A 19954-nucleotide genomic window follows, 5' to 3' on the forward strand; every position below is an offset into this window, starting at 1 on the left:
TGAATCCAGAGATTTAAAAACATTAGTGATATTTAATACATATGTAGCCTAATACACCTTGTGTCTAAGTTGATGTAAAATATTGCTTTCAAAAATATTCTGTACATGTAAATAAATATCTTACTTCTCGATAGCTTTAAAAGCACCTTAATGCGCGTTATGCAGAACCGTTGTTCTTGAGCCAGTCAGCTTTGCCACATTGAAGCCACTGATATCAGTGCATGCTCACTTCCATCAAGCACTCGCACAAAAGCAGAGATTGTTTCTGCAAACATGTAAGCTATGCAATAATACAACCTGCTAAACCGTAGCTTAAGTTAATATATGCTACATAAAATATATTCATGAAGCCTTAGCTCTGCTGAATACTTAGATCATTGCTCATGTAGCAAATTTAGTGATATGCAAATGCCTAAGCTTTCTAAACCACAAAAGCAATGTTTATTTTTAAGGCAAAAATGTTTGTCATACTGCATTGTAACTTCATTGTGCTATTTTTTTTTTTTTTTATATATATAAATTCCAGTGGCGTCTTATACCATTGTTTTTGTTCTGTTTTTAAGGTTACAGTGTGTGATTTGTATTTAGTATTCAGTGTTTTCTTCGGTTGATGTTTCCTCATTTATTCTTCTGATGAAAATGATAGGAGATTCTGTCACACAAGATCATCAGTTTTATGTCTCAGTATTGGACTTAAAGAAAGTACAGGGTTGCAGTTAATTTTGTTGACTCGCTGCATTAAAAGTTGTATTTGTAACAATGCATCCTGAAATGAAACTTTTTTTTTTTTTTTTTTTTTAAGTTGTGGTTTCACAGCCCTCAGTGTGATTCTAAATTGTTGTTGATTCATTTTGCTTTTTAATCACCATTTTGCAATGTGCCTCTGGATTTATTTACAACATACATTCATATTTGTATTTTCTTATTTTGTTTTATTTATTGCTAATTATTTCAAACAGCTTCATTTTCAAAGTTATTTGAAAATAAAGTTATAAAATCATTTGTCCTGTTTTGGTTTGAGTTCTTTACAGAAGAGACCTGTATAGGTCTGAGATTTAAGCTCAATCTTCACTAAAGGAGCAGGGCTGCGTTTCTCAAAAGCATCTTGAGCTAAGTTGATTGTAGAGACCATTCGTGGAATGGCTCTACTTGGACATGCAATGCTTTTGCAAACGCAGCCCAGAACAGTACAGTTGTACTCACATCCACATCAACAATCACGGTAGTGCTATATTTGATTGCCACTGGGTGGCACTACTGTGCTTTTAAGATGATTTATGGTGCTTGATCCACTTTGTAATCATTAGACTATATTTTATTGAAATATAAACTCATTTTTGTATATTACATTAAAAACAGCCTATTGGTAAAGAGTACATTATTATGAATTTCACATATATAAGATTTACAGGTAACTGATTCATCACAGCAGCGAATCTTTTCCTATAAAATGGCTGTGCAGATGAGTTTCATAAAATATTAATGTTGTGGGAATCCAAGTTTAAACTGACAGTGTCTCTGCTTGCATTGTTTGGGTGCAGTGACTTCTCTGTTGTTTGAGCTTTTAACATTAATATGCCACAGTAATGCAAATTTGATCTTAACAACAATTCCTACTGGAATACCGGAAACTGAGGTTTACATTCTTGGTTAATTATCTCTAGTGGGACAAACATGAAGATAACATAACTAGGTGCAAAAAGAAAAGCGATTTAATGTCACAATATATATATTCCCTATATATTCACAATAATATAATATAATATATATATATAATATAATATATATATATATATATATATATATATATATATATATATATATATATATATATATATATATATTTTTTATTTATTTATTTATTATATATATATATATATATATATATATATATATATATATATATATATATATATATATATAATTTTTTTTTTTTTTTTTTTTTTTTTTTTTCTAACTGTATTATGGCTATAGGTTTGATTGGAAAAGTGTTAAAAAGCTATAATGTTTTAAGAGGGGAAATGACAAATGGAAATATAAACATGTTTATTTTAAATTAAACTAACATCACTTACAGATTTATCTTATATGTATGATGATCATGATATTATTGGCTAAAATTAAACATATATGATAATAAAATCTCTTGAACAACTAAAATTATTCAAGAGATAGAGTATGGTTATTTTTATTCTTAATTTTAACTATTCAAGATTGTTATAATGGTTTTAACTGTTTTTTATATCGGTTAACTGATAGTTCTGCTTCATGAGGACCTTTTTATTACATAATCCTAATATCTAGGACTGGAACAAATATAAAATGTGGCCCTGGACCACAAAACCAGTCATAAGTCACACGGGTATATTTGTAGCAATAGCCAACAATACATTGTATGGGTCAAAATTATCGATTTTTCTTTTATGCCAAAAATCATTAGGATATTAAGTAAAGATCATGTTCCATGAAGACATTTTGTAAATTTCCTACTGTAAATAAATCAAAAAAAAATATTTTTGTGAGAGGATATGCATTGCTAAGGACTTCATTTGGACAACTTTAAAGGTGATTTTCTCAATATTTCGATTTAATTTGCACCCTCAGATTCCAGATTTTCAAAATATTGTCCTATCCTAACAAACCATACATCAACGGAAAGCTTATTTATTCAATTTTCAGATGATGTATACATCTCAATTAAAAAAAAAAACTGACCCTTATGACTTGTTTTGTGGGCCAGGGTCACATATTTTAAGAATCATTTGGATATTGCTCTGAATACATTTCCCCCACAAACGATAATGGTTATGGCTCTGTAATACATGCACATCATGCATGACATTTGGATCAAATTCATTAGATCTGCTTCTTATATTGCATGCAATGTCCCAATCAACCACACTCTTATCAGCTGTCAGCTAGGTGGCATCATTTATCATTACAGGTTTCCAAATTGTATCTTTAGAATGGTTAAAATTATTCAAGAGAGAGGCTGTTATTTTTATGATACATTTTAACCCTTAAAAAAATAGCTTTCAGAATCATTATTTTATGATTTACAGTAATAACAAAGGTCTATTTTGTTGGAAACCATGGTCATTTATGTAGATATGCAAATTATTTTGCCCAACCTTAAAGTTGTCAGATGTCAGTAAATTGTTTAAAAATGCTTTTGGGAAAAAACACTGTGGTGTAAATCTTTAAGACTTTTGTAATTATAATAGATGTGGAATGCGCTCTATCTGCTTTGTCTTGAGTTTAACAGGAAACTACACTTCCCATGAACCCCTGCGAGCTATTGCTTCACTAGTTTCGTACCCGAGTTGACTATTCTTACAAATTCCGTCTCATGGACCTTTTTATTATTTAACATCACTCCACCGCAGCTGAGATGGCGGAATCTGCGCCTTGTCCGGTGTTTCAGCTGGGAAAACCGCGTTACGAGCAGGTAAAGAGTTTGCCGCGATGTTAAAGTGCATCTTTGTCTGGGCATCTTTGATGGGCGTTGATAAACAACATATGTGTGCAGATACCTTTGCTTTGCTCCTGCACTGGACTGCGAAAGTCACCCATTTCTCACGCTTTTTTGCCTTTAGTCTTTTGTTCGTGGCTTCATTGCAATATTGTTGACCGATGCAGTTGTTCGTGATGAGCGTAAGAGAGGTCTGCTTGCACCGTTATTATAGAACCCTAAAACATCAAATGCATGACCAATAGCTTTTCTTTTTATGTGCAAAATCAGGAAATGACTAGGACAGGATTAGTTTCAAATTCACTGGTCACTTTTATTTTTGCATTACGTAGGAGTGTTTTCGCGGGACATTATCAAAGTTCATAATTTTTCTTGAAAGCTGGAAAAAACTGCCTCTCTTCCCTGTTTTATTTTCTTTCTAAAAACAAATGTGCTTATACACCGGATGAACTCAGATTTTCAAGTTGTGCTTTTTGAAATAGCAGCCATTTTTGCTCAACGATTGCAAATAATTGTCTCATCAATTGTGTTATCTGTGAGATCTCACGCGCTCGTGTCGGTCAAATGAATGACCATCTATTTAAGTCCTGTTGCCTCCATGGAAACACCGCGGTCATCCTAATTAACCCGTTCAGACCCAAATTATGTTCCATGGAGTCAAAAATATGACCAGTTTGTGTACTGTGAATACTGCCATAATTGATAATCAATCAAAAAATGGTTTATGTTAATGTTTTAATAGTTATTTCTGATGTCCATATTGTTTTTTAACAACTTCTGGATAATTATGCATGTGGATTTGATGTGAGTTAAGTTTCAAGAACAAAAATAAAAATATGCTAATTGCAGAATTGTAGTAGATTCATTCATTGATTTGTTTTTAAACAAATCAAGTTATTTTCTAATAGCCTATATCTAGTATTTTAATATACTAATAGCTTGAATTCAGTATTGATTTTGAATTGATTTCTAAGTATTATAAATGGGCTAATTAATTATATTTAAAGGTCCCGTTTTTCATGGTTTTTTGAAGCTTTGATTGTGTTTATAGTGTGCAATATAACATGTGTTCATGTTTCGCGTGTAAAAAAACACAGTATTTTTCACATAATTTACTTATCTGTATACCGCTGTTTCCACTGTCATAAAAACGGGCTGATGACTTCCTTGTTCTATGAAGTCCCTCCTTCAGAAATACGTAACGAGTTCTGATTGTGCCAGTGGTTCCTGTGTTGTGATTCGACAGCAGTTTAGCGCATCTTGCCCGGAAAGGTCACGCCTCTTACCATAACGTGGAGATGCACGCGCTCAGTGTTATTGTAAACATGTCTTTAATTTTACCCTATCAATTTGAGCCGGAATCAGACCCTGTGATTGGACTGCGGGATGAAAATAACAGCGTTTCGACGACATGGCGACAAACACACTCTACAAACGCAACTCTTGTGTATTCCTGTGGGCGGAGGTTAGTCAAAAAACTGTTTTAGTGACGTCATTAAAGAAGGAAGTAGAGGGATGTAGTCCAAACTGGCCGTTCGATGTAGGCGACTTCTGTTAAATAAAATATCTCGCTTGGCATTGAACTTTGAGCTTTAAAATTTTACAGATTTTATTTATACTCTAACAACAACATTACACACTAACTAAAGAAACATGGGATCACGAAGAACGGGACCTTTAAAAAATTGTAAACACTTAGCAGAGACAGTCGTCCACATCTACATGCACTTATCTCCTTTGATTGCAAAAATAATTTTTACTTAATTTGTGACCCTGGACCACAAAACCAGTCATAAGAGTCAAATTTTTTGAAATTGAGATTTATACATCACCTGAAAGCTGAATAAATAAGCTTTCCATTTATGTTATTGTTATGATAGGACAATATTTGTCTGAGATACAACTATTTGAATCAAAATATTGAGAAAATCGCCTTTAAAGATGTCCTAATGAAGTCCTTAGCAATGCATATCCACTCACAAAAATACATTTTTTGATATTTATAAAATATCTTTATGGAACATGATCTTAATATCCTAATGATTTTTGGCATAAAAGAAAAATTAATAATTTTGACCCATACAATGTATTGTTGGCTATTGCTACAAATATACCCGTGTGACTTATGACAGGTTTTGTGGTCCAGGGTCACATTATAGACAGGACAAATTTGTAGTTGATTATTACTGAAATCACACGTGTCAGTTTTGCAGTAGTAAACAATACAACGGTTTGTTTGCATTGAGACCCCCTGTCCATTACAATTAATTGTGTTCAATAGAGGGCAAAATAGGAGGGTATAATTTGCCTTCCCTTTGTTAGTCTGCCGGTTATATATGTTGTCTGAATTCAGCTCAGTGAAATACTCGGGTCAGTGTTTATTTTGATGCAATCATGAGTTTCATCTGATAATCATGCCATATACTTCTAGAGGGGATACTTCTAGACAAAAGATCACTGCCCTGCTGACAAGCTAGTTCAAGATTTCAAGATGTCTTTTGCCTAAGAAAGCTCCACTGAGTATTCATTAGATCTGTGCCTGTCATCACTCTCTGCTAAGATTGGATCAAAATCGAATTGGTTTTTATGCGCAAAAATATCCAGCACATGTGCATGAATTATCTTTTTATTGCTGCTGCTTTTAGGTGAAATCAATGCAGCTGAAGGATATGGGTGTATGTTTTCTTCCTGCTCCATCTCTGCTAACTGTGTTGCATATTCTCTGGGGAGCAGAAACACATGCATAATTAACAAGTCTTCTCCAGCAGACATGCGCTCGCATAGCTCTCCGAAACAGCTTTGAAGCAAGTGTCTGTAGCCCAGAAATAACGTTATTAGCCAAGCCGAGTCAGATCAGCAGATTTTTTTTTTTCTCTCTTCACCCTATATTGTAAGATAAAAATGGATTTCGGCTACAAAGACTAGTGAGATGAGCCACACAGGAGCCTTTTTCTCTGTATAAATCATTGAGATGCTGTTGATTGAGGCTTTCTTTTTTTACTCTGTGTTCTTTGCCAAATAAACCCTTGGCATGCTCAACCATTGGGCCTCTGAAACAGTTGGCGCTCAGAAAACCGCTTGCATTGCTGCCCAGGGTTCAGAAACAGTGGGAATGTTGATGTAGGCATTCGTCGCTCCTTTGAGCACAGTCTGCACAAACTGTCAGTGCGTTGTCATTACATCCCTTAAATATTTCAGTCTAACTCGAAACTAAAATTAGAATACAGTCTGTTGACAATTTAAGGCACAAAGCAGCAAGTTTTAATCATTTTTTGGTTTTTGCTGTCAGCAGGTTGTCCTATTTGCATCTTTTCTTTATAGGTTCTGGCTGACAGTGTAAGTTTGTGAAAACTAAAGGAATGTTTTTCTTCCTCAGAGCACATTTCTAGGCAGGTTGAGACATTTTATTGACATCATCGATCCTTCCACTTTGTTTGTGACGGAGGTATGGAAATCTTGTCTATGTTATCGTAATTGAGGTGAATAAAACAATGTTCTTCTATATAATATTCAGTAAATGAGTCATAGCTATGAAGAATGAACGCAGATTCTTATCATCTAATTCTGATTCTGGATGAGTCTACAGTCCTTTTCCTTTCAGATTTCTCTTTTATCCCTGTAGTGTCGTTTAAAAGAATGTATCAAACTCCTGGATGATTTCAAGCAAGGGAATCTTCCTTCGGGAATAACAGATCACCAGGTGAGGTCTCGGACGTTTCGCTGAATAACCTATGTAGACCTGGCCTAAAGTGTATGTGGTGTAGTGTTTTATAACGGCTTGTATTGTGTGTTCAGCTCTGGGAGGCTCAGAAGGTGAAGCAGGTGAGTCTTGAGGTCATCGTTCACTGTCACTTTCAAATGATGGTTTGAATTACAGTCACTGACTCATCTCCTTTCAGGCCATCATTCACCCTGACACCGGTGAAAAAATCTTCATGCCTTTCCGCATGTCAGGTAAGAGCATAGAGAGGAGTCCAGAGAATTTAAATCTTTTCCTACAGTGCCTATTTCAAATAAATGCTGTTCTTTTGAACTGTCAATTTCCAAAAAATCACTATTTCCACAAATATGTTAAGTAGCATAACTGTTTACACCTGTGATGATAATAAAAAATATTTCTTAAAGGGTTAGTTCACCCAAAAATGAAATTTCTGTCATTAAGTACTTGCCCTCATGTTGTTCCAAACCCGTAAGACCTTTATTCATCTTCAGAACACAAATTAAGATATTTTTGATGAAATCCAAGAGGGTTTTTTTTTATCTCCCATAAAAGCAATGAAATTACCACATTCAAGGTCAAGAAATGAAGTACAGACATCGTTAAAATAGTCCATGTGACTGCAGTGGTTCAACCTTAATGTTATGAAGTGACAAGAATACGTTTTGTGCTCAAAAACAAAACAAATATAACAACTTTATTCAACAATTTCCTCTCCATGTCATTCTATGCAGTTTACGTTGAAGACACATTGCAGAGCTTCCATGTTTACGTCTGAATGTTGGCTCAGTATTGGCTGGCTCCTGTGTCAGCATTATACGCATGCGTCCTGGGACTCACGTGAACAGCTTCGGCCAATACTGAGCTGGCGTTCGGACATAAACATGGAAGTGCTGCACTGCGTCAACACAAAGTCCTTTTAAGACATTTCACTCGGCGGCCATCTTTGAAACGCCTCTCGGGCATTCAAGTGCAGCTCCTATATCTTTGAATGGGGAAACATCAAATTCTCTAAAGCTGTTTGCCAAGCTTTCTATTAAATTTCATATTTGAAGTCACCAATGAAATCTAACAACAACTGTTTCATAAATTTTGTTTCTAAACGCTCGAATCATGACAAAATACAGTATTTTTCAGGTTGGATCAAGCTAATGCGCATGCGCAGACCTAAATGCGCGTCTCTCCTGCCATGTTTCAGAGGCGCGCGTCTGACTTGTTTCTATAGAAACCGGAGCTTCTAACGGCTGCTGCAGTGACGCGATGATTATTTAGAAGGCGGGACTTATTCCGTTGCACTTTCTCCCATTCAAAACAATACAAGTGACACGTCTTGTGTGTTATTCTATAGCAAAGACTATAGAATAACACAAGACGTGTCACTCGTATTGTTTTGAATGGGAGAAAGTGTAACGCGCAATATGGCGGAATAAGTCCCGCCTTCTAAATAAGAGCCAATCGATGACTGGTAAAGTCATCGCGTCACTGCAGCAGCTGTTAGAGGCACCGGTTTCTATAGAAACAGTCAGACGCATTTAGCACATTTAGGTCTGCGCATGCGCATTAGCTTGATCCAGCCTAAAAAAATACAGTTTTTTGTCATGATTCGAGCGTTTGGATAAAACATTTATAAGACAGCTGTTGTCAGATTTCATTGGTGATTTCAAATATGAAATGTAATCGTAAGGTTGGCGAACAGTTTTGGAGAATTTGATGTTTCCCCATTCAAAGAGATAGGACATGATGCCCAGGATGCCCGAGAGGCGTTTCAAAGATGGCCGCCGAATGACTTGTCTTAAAGGGACTTTGCATTTCTCAATGTCAAGGATACTTCCTTGGCAGGACTGGTCCTTCCAAGTCACTTCCTTCAGAGGCTAGGCGAGGCTCCTCTTTAGCATTCAGAGAACACGTAAATGGAACAGACTAGCAAGTGCACGTCATTGCGTGATTACCCCCCAGTAAACAGCTGTTTGTTTTCTACACGGAGACGTATGAACGCCTCCGTTTGTTCCTTGGTCCCTGTTAAAAAAGACGAGAAAGCTATGAATAACGCTGTGAATGGTATAATGGTATAATAGTAACGTTAAATTACTTTGGACAACTTAACTAGTTATTTATAAAGGAAATACTGGTGATGGCAACCAAGCTAACAATTGTTAAATGACGGTCCGGTTCAGTTCAGCCATCAATAACGTAATTTGTATTTGTATAATTTATAATATCAATACGGTAGTAATTTGTACTGGCATTTAAACGTTAAACTTTATTTATCTGACATATTTACTACAGTTATAACAAATGTTTGGTAACGTAAATATACTTATATTTGAAAGCATATTGCCCGCTAACGTCCAACATTTCTTTTAAACATTTTTGAACAAGATCGCAAAGCTGCGTGCATAGGATTGTGGGTGATTTGAGAGCGCGAAGGCTACACGTATGCATCCTTTCCTGTGTATGGGATATTTTTCGAACGAAGGACTCAGTCCTTGTTTGAAATTCCGAGGATCCTCGACATTGGAACAGTCCTTCGACGGATGTCGATGACGTAGCATCCTCGAAATTCTGGCTTCCGAGGATCCTTCCTTGACATTGAGAAACGCCTTTTGTCTATAGTCTTTGGTCAACTGCATAGGAGACTGAGGGTAGAGAAGAAATTGAATAAAGTCATTATTTTATAATTTTACAATTTTTGCGCACAAACAGTATTCTAGTCGCTTCATAACATTAAGATTGAACCACTGTGGTCAAGCTGACTATTTTAACGATGTCTTAACTCCATTTCTGGACCTTGAACCTTGAATGTGGTAATTTCTTTGCTTTCTATGGGAGATAAAAAAAATAAAAAAAACTCTCGGATTTCATCAAAAAATATCTTAATTTGTGATCCGAAGATGAACAAAGGTGTGGTAACTTGAGGGTGAGTACCTAATGCCAGAAATTACATTTTTGGTTGAACTAACCCTTTAAACACCAAATTTTAGGGTACGTTTACACGACAATGATATGGTTAAAACTGAGTTTTAAAAGTTTTTCCTTTGAGTTTTCCACGTACAGAAGACACTGTTGTCAAAACGATCCCCATTCATACGAATCCGTGAAAATGACAACAAAAAAAAACACGCTGTATACTGCTGGCAGGCCATTAGATGGCGATGAAACACTATAGACGGAACATGTAATGCGCATGTGCATGACGTCATCGTTTTCATGGATTCGCGTTTTTGTTGGTTACATGGAGAACGTTCTCAAAAACTTGCACTTTGAAACCCGTTTTCAAAAGTTTGCGTTTTCAGGCCACCAAAATGCCGTTGTCGTGTAAATGAACGGCCAAAACGCATAAAAAGTTTTTAGTTGAAAACGGTGTCGTGTAAACGGCCCCTTAAAATATATATTAAATAAAAAAAGTTATTTTGCATTGCAATATATTGTCACCTCCTCCATTGTAATTATGTACAAAGCCTATTTTACATGGAATCATGACTTTAGCAAGATTACATTTACAGCTCCACCATAATAAATCTGTTTAAATTTAAAGTAATAAATGTTTAATTTAAAGTGAGTACAGCCATAAAGGTTATTTTTGCTCTGTTCTGATTTGTTGTTCTTTTTCTTATCTGGATTCATTTCACAGGCTATGTGCCATTTGGAACACCAATCGTAAGTCTTCAGTTTGCTTGTAAAAAAAGATCAAAGTGCATATCAAAGACCACACAGACAGAGCAAATATGAGAGAGAGAAGCCAATCATTATGCTTGTGCCAGTGTTGACACGTCCAAATCCTCTAAGCATGAGAGGTGTTGGAATCTGTATTGAGTTTCTAAAGTCTGTAATAAACCTTTGTTTCTATAGGTGTAAATTATTAACCAGTGTATGGCTGTATACCACGGTTAGTTAAATTGTTAACATGAATTGTTAAATGATCCATAACTGATTGTCTTGCAGGTGGTTGGTCTTCTCCTTCCAAACCAGACTTTGGCCTCCACTGTGTTCTGGCAGGTAAAGTGGCTTGTTCCCATCATTTGAGCCCCTCAATGCCAGGAAGCACAAAAGCTGGCTCTGCATCATCAGTATCCCAGCAGCCACTGTTTCACAGTAATACGTAATTAGTCTTAAGTAGTCCTAATTAATCAGATTTCTTTTATATATATATGACTTTTACCAGAAGCTGACTTAACAGAAAATAAAAGATTTTCATCAACCGAGTGTCAAGCTAATCCAGAATTTCTCTCCTACAGTGGCTCAACCAGAGTCACAATGCCTGCGTGAACTACGCCAACCGCAATGCTACAAAGGTACGGTTTGAAACGTTCTTGTAATTCAGGTCAGGTTTTTGAGGTCTAACTATTGCAATGCCTTTGCAGATGGTCATTCAGTGAAGCGTTTCTTCTTGATTCCATTTGAATGATCATCGTTGTGTCCTGAGGGCCAGACGTCTGTTCTGCATCCGACTGTGGTTCAGAGCCTCGGAGTATTTTTTCATTGCACAGCAGTCTGTGGAACATTTGCTGAAACTGGATGTTGATAATTGTTTTTTCCCCCCATTGTTATCTTTAGCCAACACCAACCTCAAAGTTTATTCAGGGATACCTGGGAGCCGTCACCAGTGCTGTTTCAATTGCAGTACGTGAATGATGTGCAAGTTTTGTTTGAGATTCATTTTATTTGTGATTTGTAATGTAAATGTAAGTTTGTCGCTGTGTAGTGACCTCTAAATGAGCTGTGTATAAATGTAAAAAATTAAAATATGAAAATAATGTTCAAGAAAATGTATTTATGGTAGGAGTGTTCTAGTATACTATACTACACCATAACATCTTGATAAGTACCATTGTACAGTTTATATGTAAATGACATTTGAATTCTCCTGTAATATTCTGTCTTATAGGTGGGTCTGAATGTACTTATCCAGAAATCCAGCAAATTTAACCCCACCACCAGAATGTTGATACAGAGGTTTATCCCCTTCCCTGCTGTAGGTATGTCCCTATAGATCCAGTATTTTGCTTCACTCAGCAGAGTCCTTCACTCTGCATTGCGTAAAGCTCCCCCTGCTGTCAGTAAAAAAGCATGACACATACTATGAGGTATGTAGTATTGTGTAAAGTTTTTGAAAGAAGTCTGTTATGGTCATCAAGGCTGAATATATTTGATCACAGTAAAAACAGTAATATTGTTAAATATTATTACAATGTAAAATAACCATTTTCTATTGTGAAATATTTTAAAATGTAATTTATTCCTGTTTTTTCAGCATCATTACTCCAGCCTTCATTATCACGTGATCCTTTAGAAATCATTCTAATATGCTGATTTGGTGCTCAAAAAACATTTCTTATTATTATAATAATGTTGAAAAAAGCTGTGCTAATTAATATTTTAGTGTAAATAGATTTTATGATCAATAAAAAGTTCAAAAGAACAGTATTTAAATATTTTTTCTATTTATTCTATTTTAATCAATTTAACACTTCCTTACTGAGTAGGAAAAAGAAATCTTACTGACCCCAAACTTTTGAACGGTAGTGTAAATTTCAATCAAGTACATTGCTGAATCAACTTGGAATTCTTAAAATAATAGACTATCAAATGGAGATTATATCAGATTATTTTCACCAGTGCAATCTATGTCAAAATGAACAAAGCTCTTTTCACAGAAACTGGATGTCATGGTTTTGTTTAGCATGGATGGTCATCATTAAGATCTGTGTTTGTTTAATTTCTCAGCCAGTGCGAACATCTGTAACGTGGCTCTAATGAGACACAATGAGCTGTCTGAGGGAATAGATGTGTTGGACAGCAACGGGAATGTGGTGGGATCCTCACGGATAGCTGCCAAACATGTGCGTATGTTAGTTATACAGTTGGGACACTCCTCTTCAGTTTGTCGATGGCTTGAATGTTTTTTGTTTTATTTTCAAATCCATGCAAGTAAATCTAGACAAATTTTTTGAGACATATTTCTATTCTTACAAACCATGTCGCACTGTTAAATGAGTTTTCAAAAGTAATTCTTTTGTTTGTGTCATAAATTAACTTTTATTTTTATGCATTTTTTATCAGGCACTGATAGAGACGGCACTGACACGTGTAGCTTTACCGCTGCCAATCTTTGTCCTTCCACCAATCATAATGGCCTTCTTGGAAAAGTATGAAATAGTGTATATATAATTAATAGATACATAATTATACAGTGTCCTCCACAAATATTGGCACCCTTAGTAAATATGAGCAGGCGGCTGTGAAAATAAATCTGCATTGTTTACCTTTTTGATCTTTCATTAAAAAAATTCACAAAATTCTAACCTTTCATTGAAGTAAAACAATTGAAAATGGGTGGAAAAGCTCATTATGAAATAAATGTTTTTCTCTAGTTCATGTTGGCCACAATTATTGGCACCCAATTATTGCAATGTCCTTTTCCCAAGATAACAGCTCTGAGTCTTCTTCTATAATGCCTGATGAGTTTGGAGAACACCTGAGGAGAGATCAGAGACCATTCCTCCATACAGAATCTCTACAGATCCTTCAGATTCCAGCTCCATGTTGGTGCTTCTTCTCTTCAGTTCACTCCACTCATTTTCTTTAGGTTTCAGGTCAGGGAACTGGGATGGCCATGGCAGAAGCTTCATTTTGTGCTCAGTGACACATTTTTTAGTTGGATTTGATGTTTGTTTTGGATCATTGTCCTGATGGACGATTCAACCACAGCCCATTATTGGATTTCTAGCAGAAGTGGTCAGGTTTTGATTTTTTATCTGTTAGTATTTGATAGAATCCATGATACCATGTATCTGAACAAGATGTCCAGCACAAAAATAGGCTCACAGCATTAAAGATCCAGCAGTATATTTAACCGTGGGCATGGGGCACTTTTTATCCATGTGTGCACCAAACCCATCTGGTGGGTTTGCTGCCAAAAAGCTCTTTTTTTTAGTTTCATCTGACCATAGAAGCCAGTCCCATTTGAAGTTCCAGTCTTGTCTGACAACTGAATATGCTGGAGTTTGTTTTTGGATGTGCAAAGAAGGATTTTTCTTGAAACCCTCCTGAACAACTTGTGGGGATGTAGGTGCTGTTTGATAATTCTTTTTAGGCTTTCTGAGACTCAAGACTCAACTAATTTCTGCAATTCTCCAGCTGTGATCCTTGGAGAGTCTTTGTCCACTCAAACTTTCCTCCTCACCGCACATTAGGACGATTTAGACACACGTCCTCTTCCAGGCAGATTTGTAACATCTTTAGTTGATTGAAACTTCTCAATTATTTCCCTGATGGTGGAAATGGGGATTTTCAATGCGTTAGCTTTTTTCTTATACCCATTTTCTATTTTGTGAAGCTCAACAATCTTTTGCTGCACATCAGAACTATATTATTTGTTTTTTCTCATTGTGATGAATGATTAAGGGGATTTGCCCTTTGTGTTTACACATATTTGTACTCCTGTGGAACAGGAAGTCATGGCTGCACAATTTCATGCTCCTAGTCACCCTGGTGTGCTAAAAAATGTAAATGTGAATGGGAATATACTTCAGAGATATTTTACTCAGAAGAATTTCTAGGGATGCCAATAATTGTGGCAAACATGTATTGGAGAAAAACATTTATTTCATAATGAGCTTTTTCCCCCATTTTCAATTATTTTCCTTCAATGAAAGGTTAAAATTTTGTGATTTTTTTTTAATGAAAGATCAAAAAGATAAACAATGCAGATTTTTTTTCACAGCCACCTTTGCTCATATTTACTAAGGGTGCTAAAATTTGTGGAGGGCACTGTAATTAATAATATATAATCATATGTTGCTGTATTGTAATAAATTTATTCAGTTAATCATTAAAAATTACTGTTTAATTGAGAGTCTGTTCTCACTGTCCTCCGGCAGGCTTCCTCTGATGCAGGCCCATCGCAGGATGATGCTGCCTGTGCACAGCTTAGTGTGTCTGGCTGTCTTTGGGCTGTCCTTGCCACTTGCTATCAGCCTCTTCCCACAGATGTCAGAGGTACTGCAGCAACACCTGCATCACTTCCTCTATGGCAAACAATTGCTGCAGCAGGTTTAATTTTGTCTGTCGACCTCTTGCCATTAATCTTTTCATGTGTGTGTGTGTGTGTGTGTGTGTGCTCCGAATAATAAATATTTTAGCAGGGAATTGCTTGCTAATCATTCTTTGCTCCTCACAGATCGAGGCATCTCACCTTGAGCCGGAAATTGCCATGGCAACAGATTGCAAGGTGCTGACTTACAACAAGGGACTGTGATGAGAGAGAGAAGTTTAATCATCTGTCTGAGATTGCCAAGGATGTGTAGCATAACAGGTGCAAACAGTATTGAGAAGGAAAAAGCATTCTGAGCAATAGTAACCCTTTCCTTAACTGCTGAGCCATTTATCAGTTTTTATAGAACTATTCATAAAGTAATAACTACAGTATTTACCATTTTACTGACAAATATGACAGGGAGTAAACAAGGCCTTATATTAAACAATTTTGTCATATAGTAAAAAACGTTATATATTAATGTTGATAAAACTAATTATGAATAATGAGAGTTAAGTAGTTAAGTGCAGCTTTAAATTATTCTATTATATGGTCAGTGAATGCACTTTAATGAAAATGTTATTGTAATTAACTGTTTATTTGCATGTAACACTTAATATGTTCTAAAACTCTGAAAAAAAATGTTTTTATGTGTACATGGACAGGGTTTTAGTCCTTAAGTATGAACATTTTAAAACTATTTCTATTGCAATATTAACAAATATATCTTTGAAAATTGTACTATTTTTGAGACTATGTGGTCTATTTAAACAATGGATAGTATTAAAACTGAATTATTGTTTAATAATGTAATTTTGATAAATATATATTTCTTTTTCTTTGCTTTTATCATTATTTTTTCCATATGAGTTCTAATATATTTTCATTTTACTTTTATTCTGTTAAAAAATTGGCTTAATATCAAGACACCATGTTTGTATTACCTTTACTCAAGTGAAAAGAGCTTATAAATACTGGATACAAACAGCAGTATAAAACACAAGCATCAAAAATAATCTCATTTCCAAGCCATTAATGAACATTTCTCACTCATCTCCTTCCTGTTTCTTATTCAGCTGTCTGTGTTTCACAACAATCCTCCAGGTCAAAGGTTCAGGATTCAAAAAGGATGAGCAACATTCTTGACATTCCATCTCATGTTTTTCCAGCTTATCCCTATCTTTGAATTTCCGTCACTTCATTAAGCAATGCTATATCCACCAAAAGTGGATTTTGAACTAGGAGGTTGCATCAACACAAACAGCTTCATATAAAAAACCTTCATCGGATTAGAAAAAGAATGTCTGGCTTGAGTGACAGTACCATTCGGTATGCAAAAAGTCACGCTGTACATGTATACGTTCACAGTACAAAACAAGCATGGGTCTGACTTGAGCACATGCAACAGGCTAGTCCTTCCTTCCCATTCACTTAAAATTCACATTATATGGTTGAACATACAACGTCAGACAACATCTCGCATATGCAAGAGCGATGCATTAATAGTGCAATATATATCATATCTATTTGAGGATACTTTGATTTGTTATGGCAAAGTTATAAATGGGTGTGCAGTTTGCACAAAACACTTTACCTCAATGTAAGCACTACAATCTACACAACAAAAAACTTTTCAACAAGTGCATAAAAAGTAACTGATACCCAGGATAATTCTGATAACTGAGGTTATTCTTTGTGTAACATGCATGAGAACTGTGGGGATTGACAGTTTAGATTAGAAGTTAATTCCCTTTTACGTTAATCTTGGACCAATCTTCTCATTCCTTCTTTCCAATCTGGCTTTAGGATTAACCTCAAAGTACAACTTCTATGAACACTGTATGGGCTAAATAAAAACACTGGGAGTGTGTGAAGGGTGCGAGTGTGGATGCGGATGATGAATGGGACATTCCGCTTGTGTTTGGCCCAGGAGGAGTTCCTTCTCCCTGGATAAACACGGTCCGCTGATCTGCTGACTGTGGGAATGGTAGAGCCTCAGGAAGGACAAAATAGAGTGAGCCAACCATAGAGCCGTTACACACCACAGAGAGATCTGCAAATAGAGACACGCTTAGGATAATGCATTAACATGTAAAATATGCATGCTGTGTTGAACTGCGACACAGATCTCAGACAGAAATACAAGTCAATTCCTCCTTTACCTGCGCACAATTGAGCTCAGAGTAGAAAGAGGATGTCTCAACATCCAGATATAGAGGGACAGACTGTGACTCAGCACAACTGTGGAGAAAGAGAGAATCATTAAATGGAACACTATGTAACAGTTGTGTAATAACCCTATGTAGCCATTTAATCCATTCATGATACATGTGCAATCAAAAGTATACATTGCATATTTTTTAATAAACATATATCAGTATGTGTTTTGTTTTTAGACTATAATCAGAGATGATTAGTAAAGTCTCTAAAGCTGCTCTGAAACAATATTTACTGTAAAAGTACTACACAAATACACTAATTTGACATTAGCTTGTAGGTTTAAAGGTTTGTGTACCTGTAGGGTCTGGTGTTATCGTCCGTAACAGTGTTGCACCAGGACACCAGACCCAAGGTGAGAGTGACACTGGCCCCTCCGGAGAGGAATAACACACATAGACTCAGCAACAGTGTGAGGAAGGCAGAGAACAGTGTGCTGCAGGAAAAAGAGGGAAAATAAGAACCAATGGATAACACAATTTAGTTTCTGATACACATAAGGCCGGTCTCTCCAATGACCATATTATAATTACATTTGTTCTACACTCATTATAATATATATTTTAAATGATATATTATTTATTCAATTTAATGATATTTAGTATACAAAAATATTAAATAGAATATTATGCTGAATTTTATATATATATATATATATATATATATATATATATATATGTATTACATAGCTACAAAAATCATTAAAAATATTACATAATATAAATGTTTAAAACATTATTAATATTTAATATACACAAATATTAAGTAAAATGAAGCTTAATTATGGTGATATATATATATATATATATATATATATATATATATATATATATATGAAATTTACACACCATAATTCAGCTTCAATTTACATTTAATATTTAAAAATATATATTGAATAACATAATTTGCTTGGATATAATAGTATATAGTTTAATGTAATGTGATAAAATATGCTAACTGAGGTGTCTACTGTTGTATAAGTTATATGTAATTTTACCATAAACAAGTGTACCATTTTAATGTTTTTTTTTTTTGTAAGTCACATCAGCACTCACTCGTCATGCCGCCGATGGAGGTAGAACAGGCTCCTCCAGCCCTGAACTGCGCCGTACAGCACTGTAAACACACCGACAAATGTGGCGAACTGGCAGGCGGCCAGTGGACCCCATTGTTGCACCACCAGATGAGTAACCGCTTTGGACTCTCCTTCGCCCACCGTGAGGTTCTCCGTCCTCCAGAAGCCTTGACTAAACAGCGCGCACCTTCCCTTGAAAGCGGATCCGTTTAGGGCGAGCGGTACGACCACCAAGAGTCCAGCGATGACGGACAGGGTGTAGGCGGCGCAGTGAGCCAACAAGAGTCGTCGATCCAGCTCCATGTACTCGAAAATTAGTTTAGCCTGTGGGTAGAGGAGCGTAGCTTACCTGTTGGAATCTCGATGTTTGTTTTCGACTGTAAATACAGTGGAATTGTACAGCACAGCACAGCCCGTTAGCTCGTGTCAGGACTCCTCCCCTCCGGCGGCGGGACGAGCTTACACAACGGTTCCTCTGACTTTTGACTGTGACGGCAGCAGGCTGCGCGTGACACTGACGCACTCTCACACGATCCGCACGAGCTGCAGTATAAACTAAATTTGTTTAATATCAAATGTGTGTGTAATTGATTTAATTCAACTGTATTTTTACGAATATCAGCAAAAGCGGGTGTTGGGGGTTTTCCATGACAAAAGCAGTGCCACACCCCTAAAGCTTAATTCGGTCAGTGGATCACCGCTGCGTTATGTAAGGCCGATTACAGCCCAAACATGAAAATGGGTCACCCGTCATGCAAAGTCTGTCCCTAAATCACACGTCACACGAGTTGTTCTTACCAAATGAAACGTCTGAACTGGTCTGGCATTCATAATCAGACCCACTTTATAGCCTAACCCAAAAAATGCAACAGTTTACACCCATCAGATTTGAAAATAAATAAAACGAAAACATTTGATGCATCAGATTTGTCCAGGTAATGACATATTGAGTCACTGGATTGAAGAATGTAAATAATTTTGTGTCCTGTCATAATGACTAAACACTTAAAACGGTTCGGTTTGTGTTATTAGGCCTTCACAAACTCGTAAGAACCAGAAGTTGTGATGGTGAGATTATAAAAGTATCATTAGGTAATCCTAAATGTAAAAGATGGCTTCCAACATGTCTTGGAAACATAGGCCTAGGCTATCTTTAATTTCTTTATTTTGTTTAAAGTAATTGTTAACTATAGGCTGTTACTTTATTGCAGTTGTGTTATCAACCAACTTTGCATGTGTGGACCATTTTGCAAAAATAAAGTAGCCTAACAAACAACTAAATGAACCTCACGAGGGAGCAAACCCAAACTCCTCGCAACTGAGGGAGACAACCAGTCCCCCATCCCAAATGGAAGTGAACGAAATAGTGTAAATTACCCTTTGAAAGTAACTTGATACTTCAAATAAAGATTGCGTCAATTACATCGTTACACCAGT

At 36.0% G+C, this 19954-nt stretch overlaps 2 protein-coding genes across 2 annotated transcripts; one reads left to right on the forward strand and one right to left on the reverse strand.

The window, feature by feature from the left end:
- Positions 1-3263: 3263 nt before the first annotated feature.
- sfxn5b (sideroflexin 5b) lies at positions 3264-16064 on the forward strand. The gene is made up of 14 exons (XM_048175829.1): positions 3264-3448; positions 6849-6917; positions 7095-7172; positions 7268-7294; positions 7372-7426; positions 10822-10847; positions 11133-11186; positions 11426-11482; positions 11745-11810; positions 12076-12166; positions 12915-13030; positions 13251-13336; positions 15071-15188; positions 15370-16064. The coding sequence occupies exons 1-14, from the start codon at positions 3392-3394 to the stop codon at positions 15445-15447; spliced, it is 978 nt and encodes a 325-aa protein (XP_048031786.1). The 5' UTR covers positions 3264-3391; the 3' UTR covers positions 15448-16064.
- Positions 16065-16154: 90 nt separating this feature from the next.
- Positions 16155-19249, reverse strand: zgc:153018 (Transmembrane protein 179-like). The gene is made up of 4 exons (XM_048175830.1): positions 18498-19249; positions 17741-17878; positions 17388-17466; positions 16155-17278 (listed from the first exon to the last, which is right to left on the reverse strand). The coding sequence occupies exons 1-4, from the start codon at positions 18818-18820 to the stop codon at positions 17072-17074; spliced, it is 747 nt and encodes a 248-aa protein (XP_048031787.1). The 5' UTR covers positions 18821-19249; the 3' UTR covers positions 16155-17071.
- Positions 19250-19954: the final 705 nt, after the last annotated feature.

Source organism: Megalobrama amblycephala, linkage group LG23 (genome assembly GCF_018812025.1).
Source record: "Megalobrama amblycephala isolate DHTTF-2021 linkage group LG23, ASM1881202v1, whole genome shotgun sequence".
Taxonomy (NCBI): Eukaryota; Metazoa; Chordata; class Actinopteri; order Cypriniformes; family Xenocyprididae; genus Megalobrama; species Megalobrama amblycephala.

Bases quoted from the DNA above. Each gene is read 5' to 3' on its own strand.
- sfxn5b (XM_048175829.1), top strand. From the start codon at position 3,392: ATGGCGGAATCTGCGCCTTGTCCGGTGTTTCAGCTGGGAAAACCGCGT. The intron at 7,173-7,267 runs GTGAGGTCTCGG...TTGTGTGTTCAG, and splicing joins CGGGAATAACAGATCACCAG to CTCTGGGAGGCTCAGAAGGT. The intron at 7,295-7,371 runs GTGAGTCTTGAG...ATCTCCTTTCAG, and splicing joins AGGCTCAGAAGGTGAAGCAG to GCCATCATTCACCCTGACAC.
- zgc:153018 (XM_048175830.1), bottom strand. From the start codon at position 18,820: ATGGAGCTGGATCGACGACTCTTGTTGGCTCACTGCGCCGCCTACACC. The intron at 17,467-17,740 runs GTACACAAACCT...CTTTCTCCACAG, and splicing joins GATAACACCAGACCCTACAG to TTGTGCTGAGTCACAGTCTG. The intron at 17,279-17,387 runs GTAAAGGAGGAA...CTCTATTTGCAG, and splicing joins CTGAGCTCAATTGTGCGCAG to ATCTCTCTGTGGTGTGTAAC.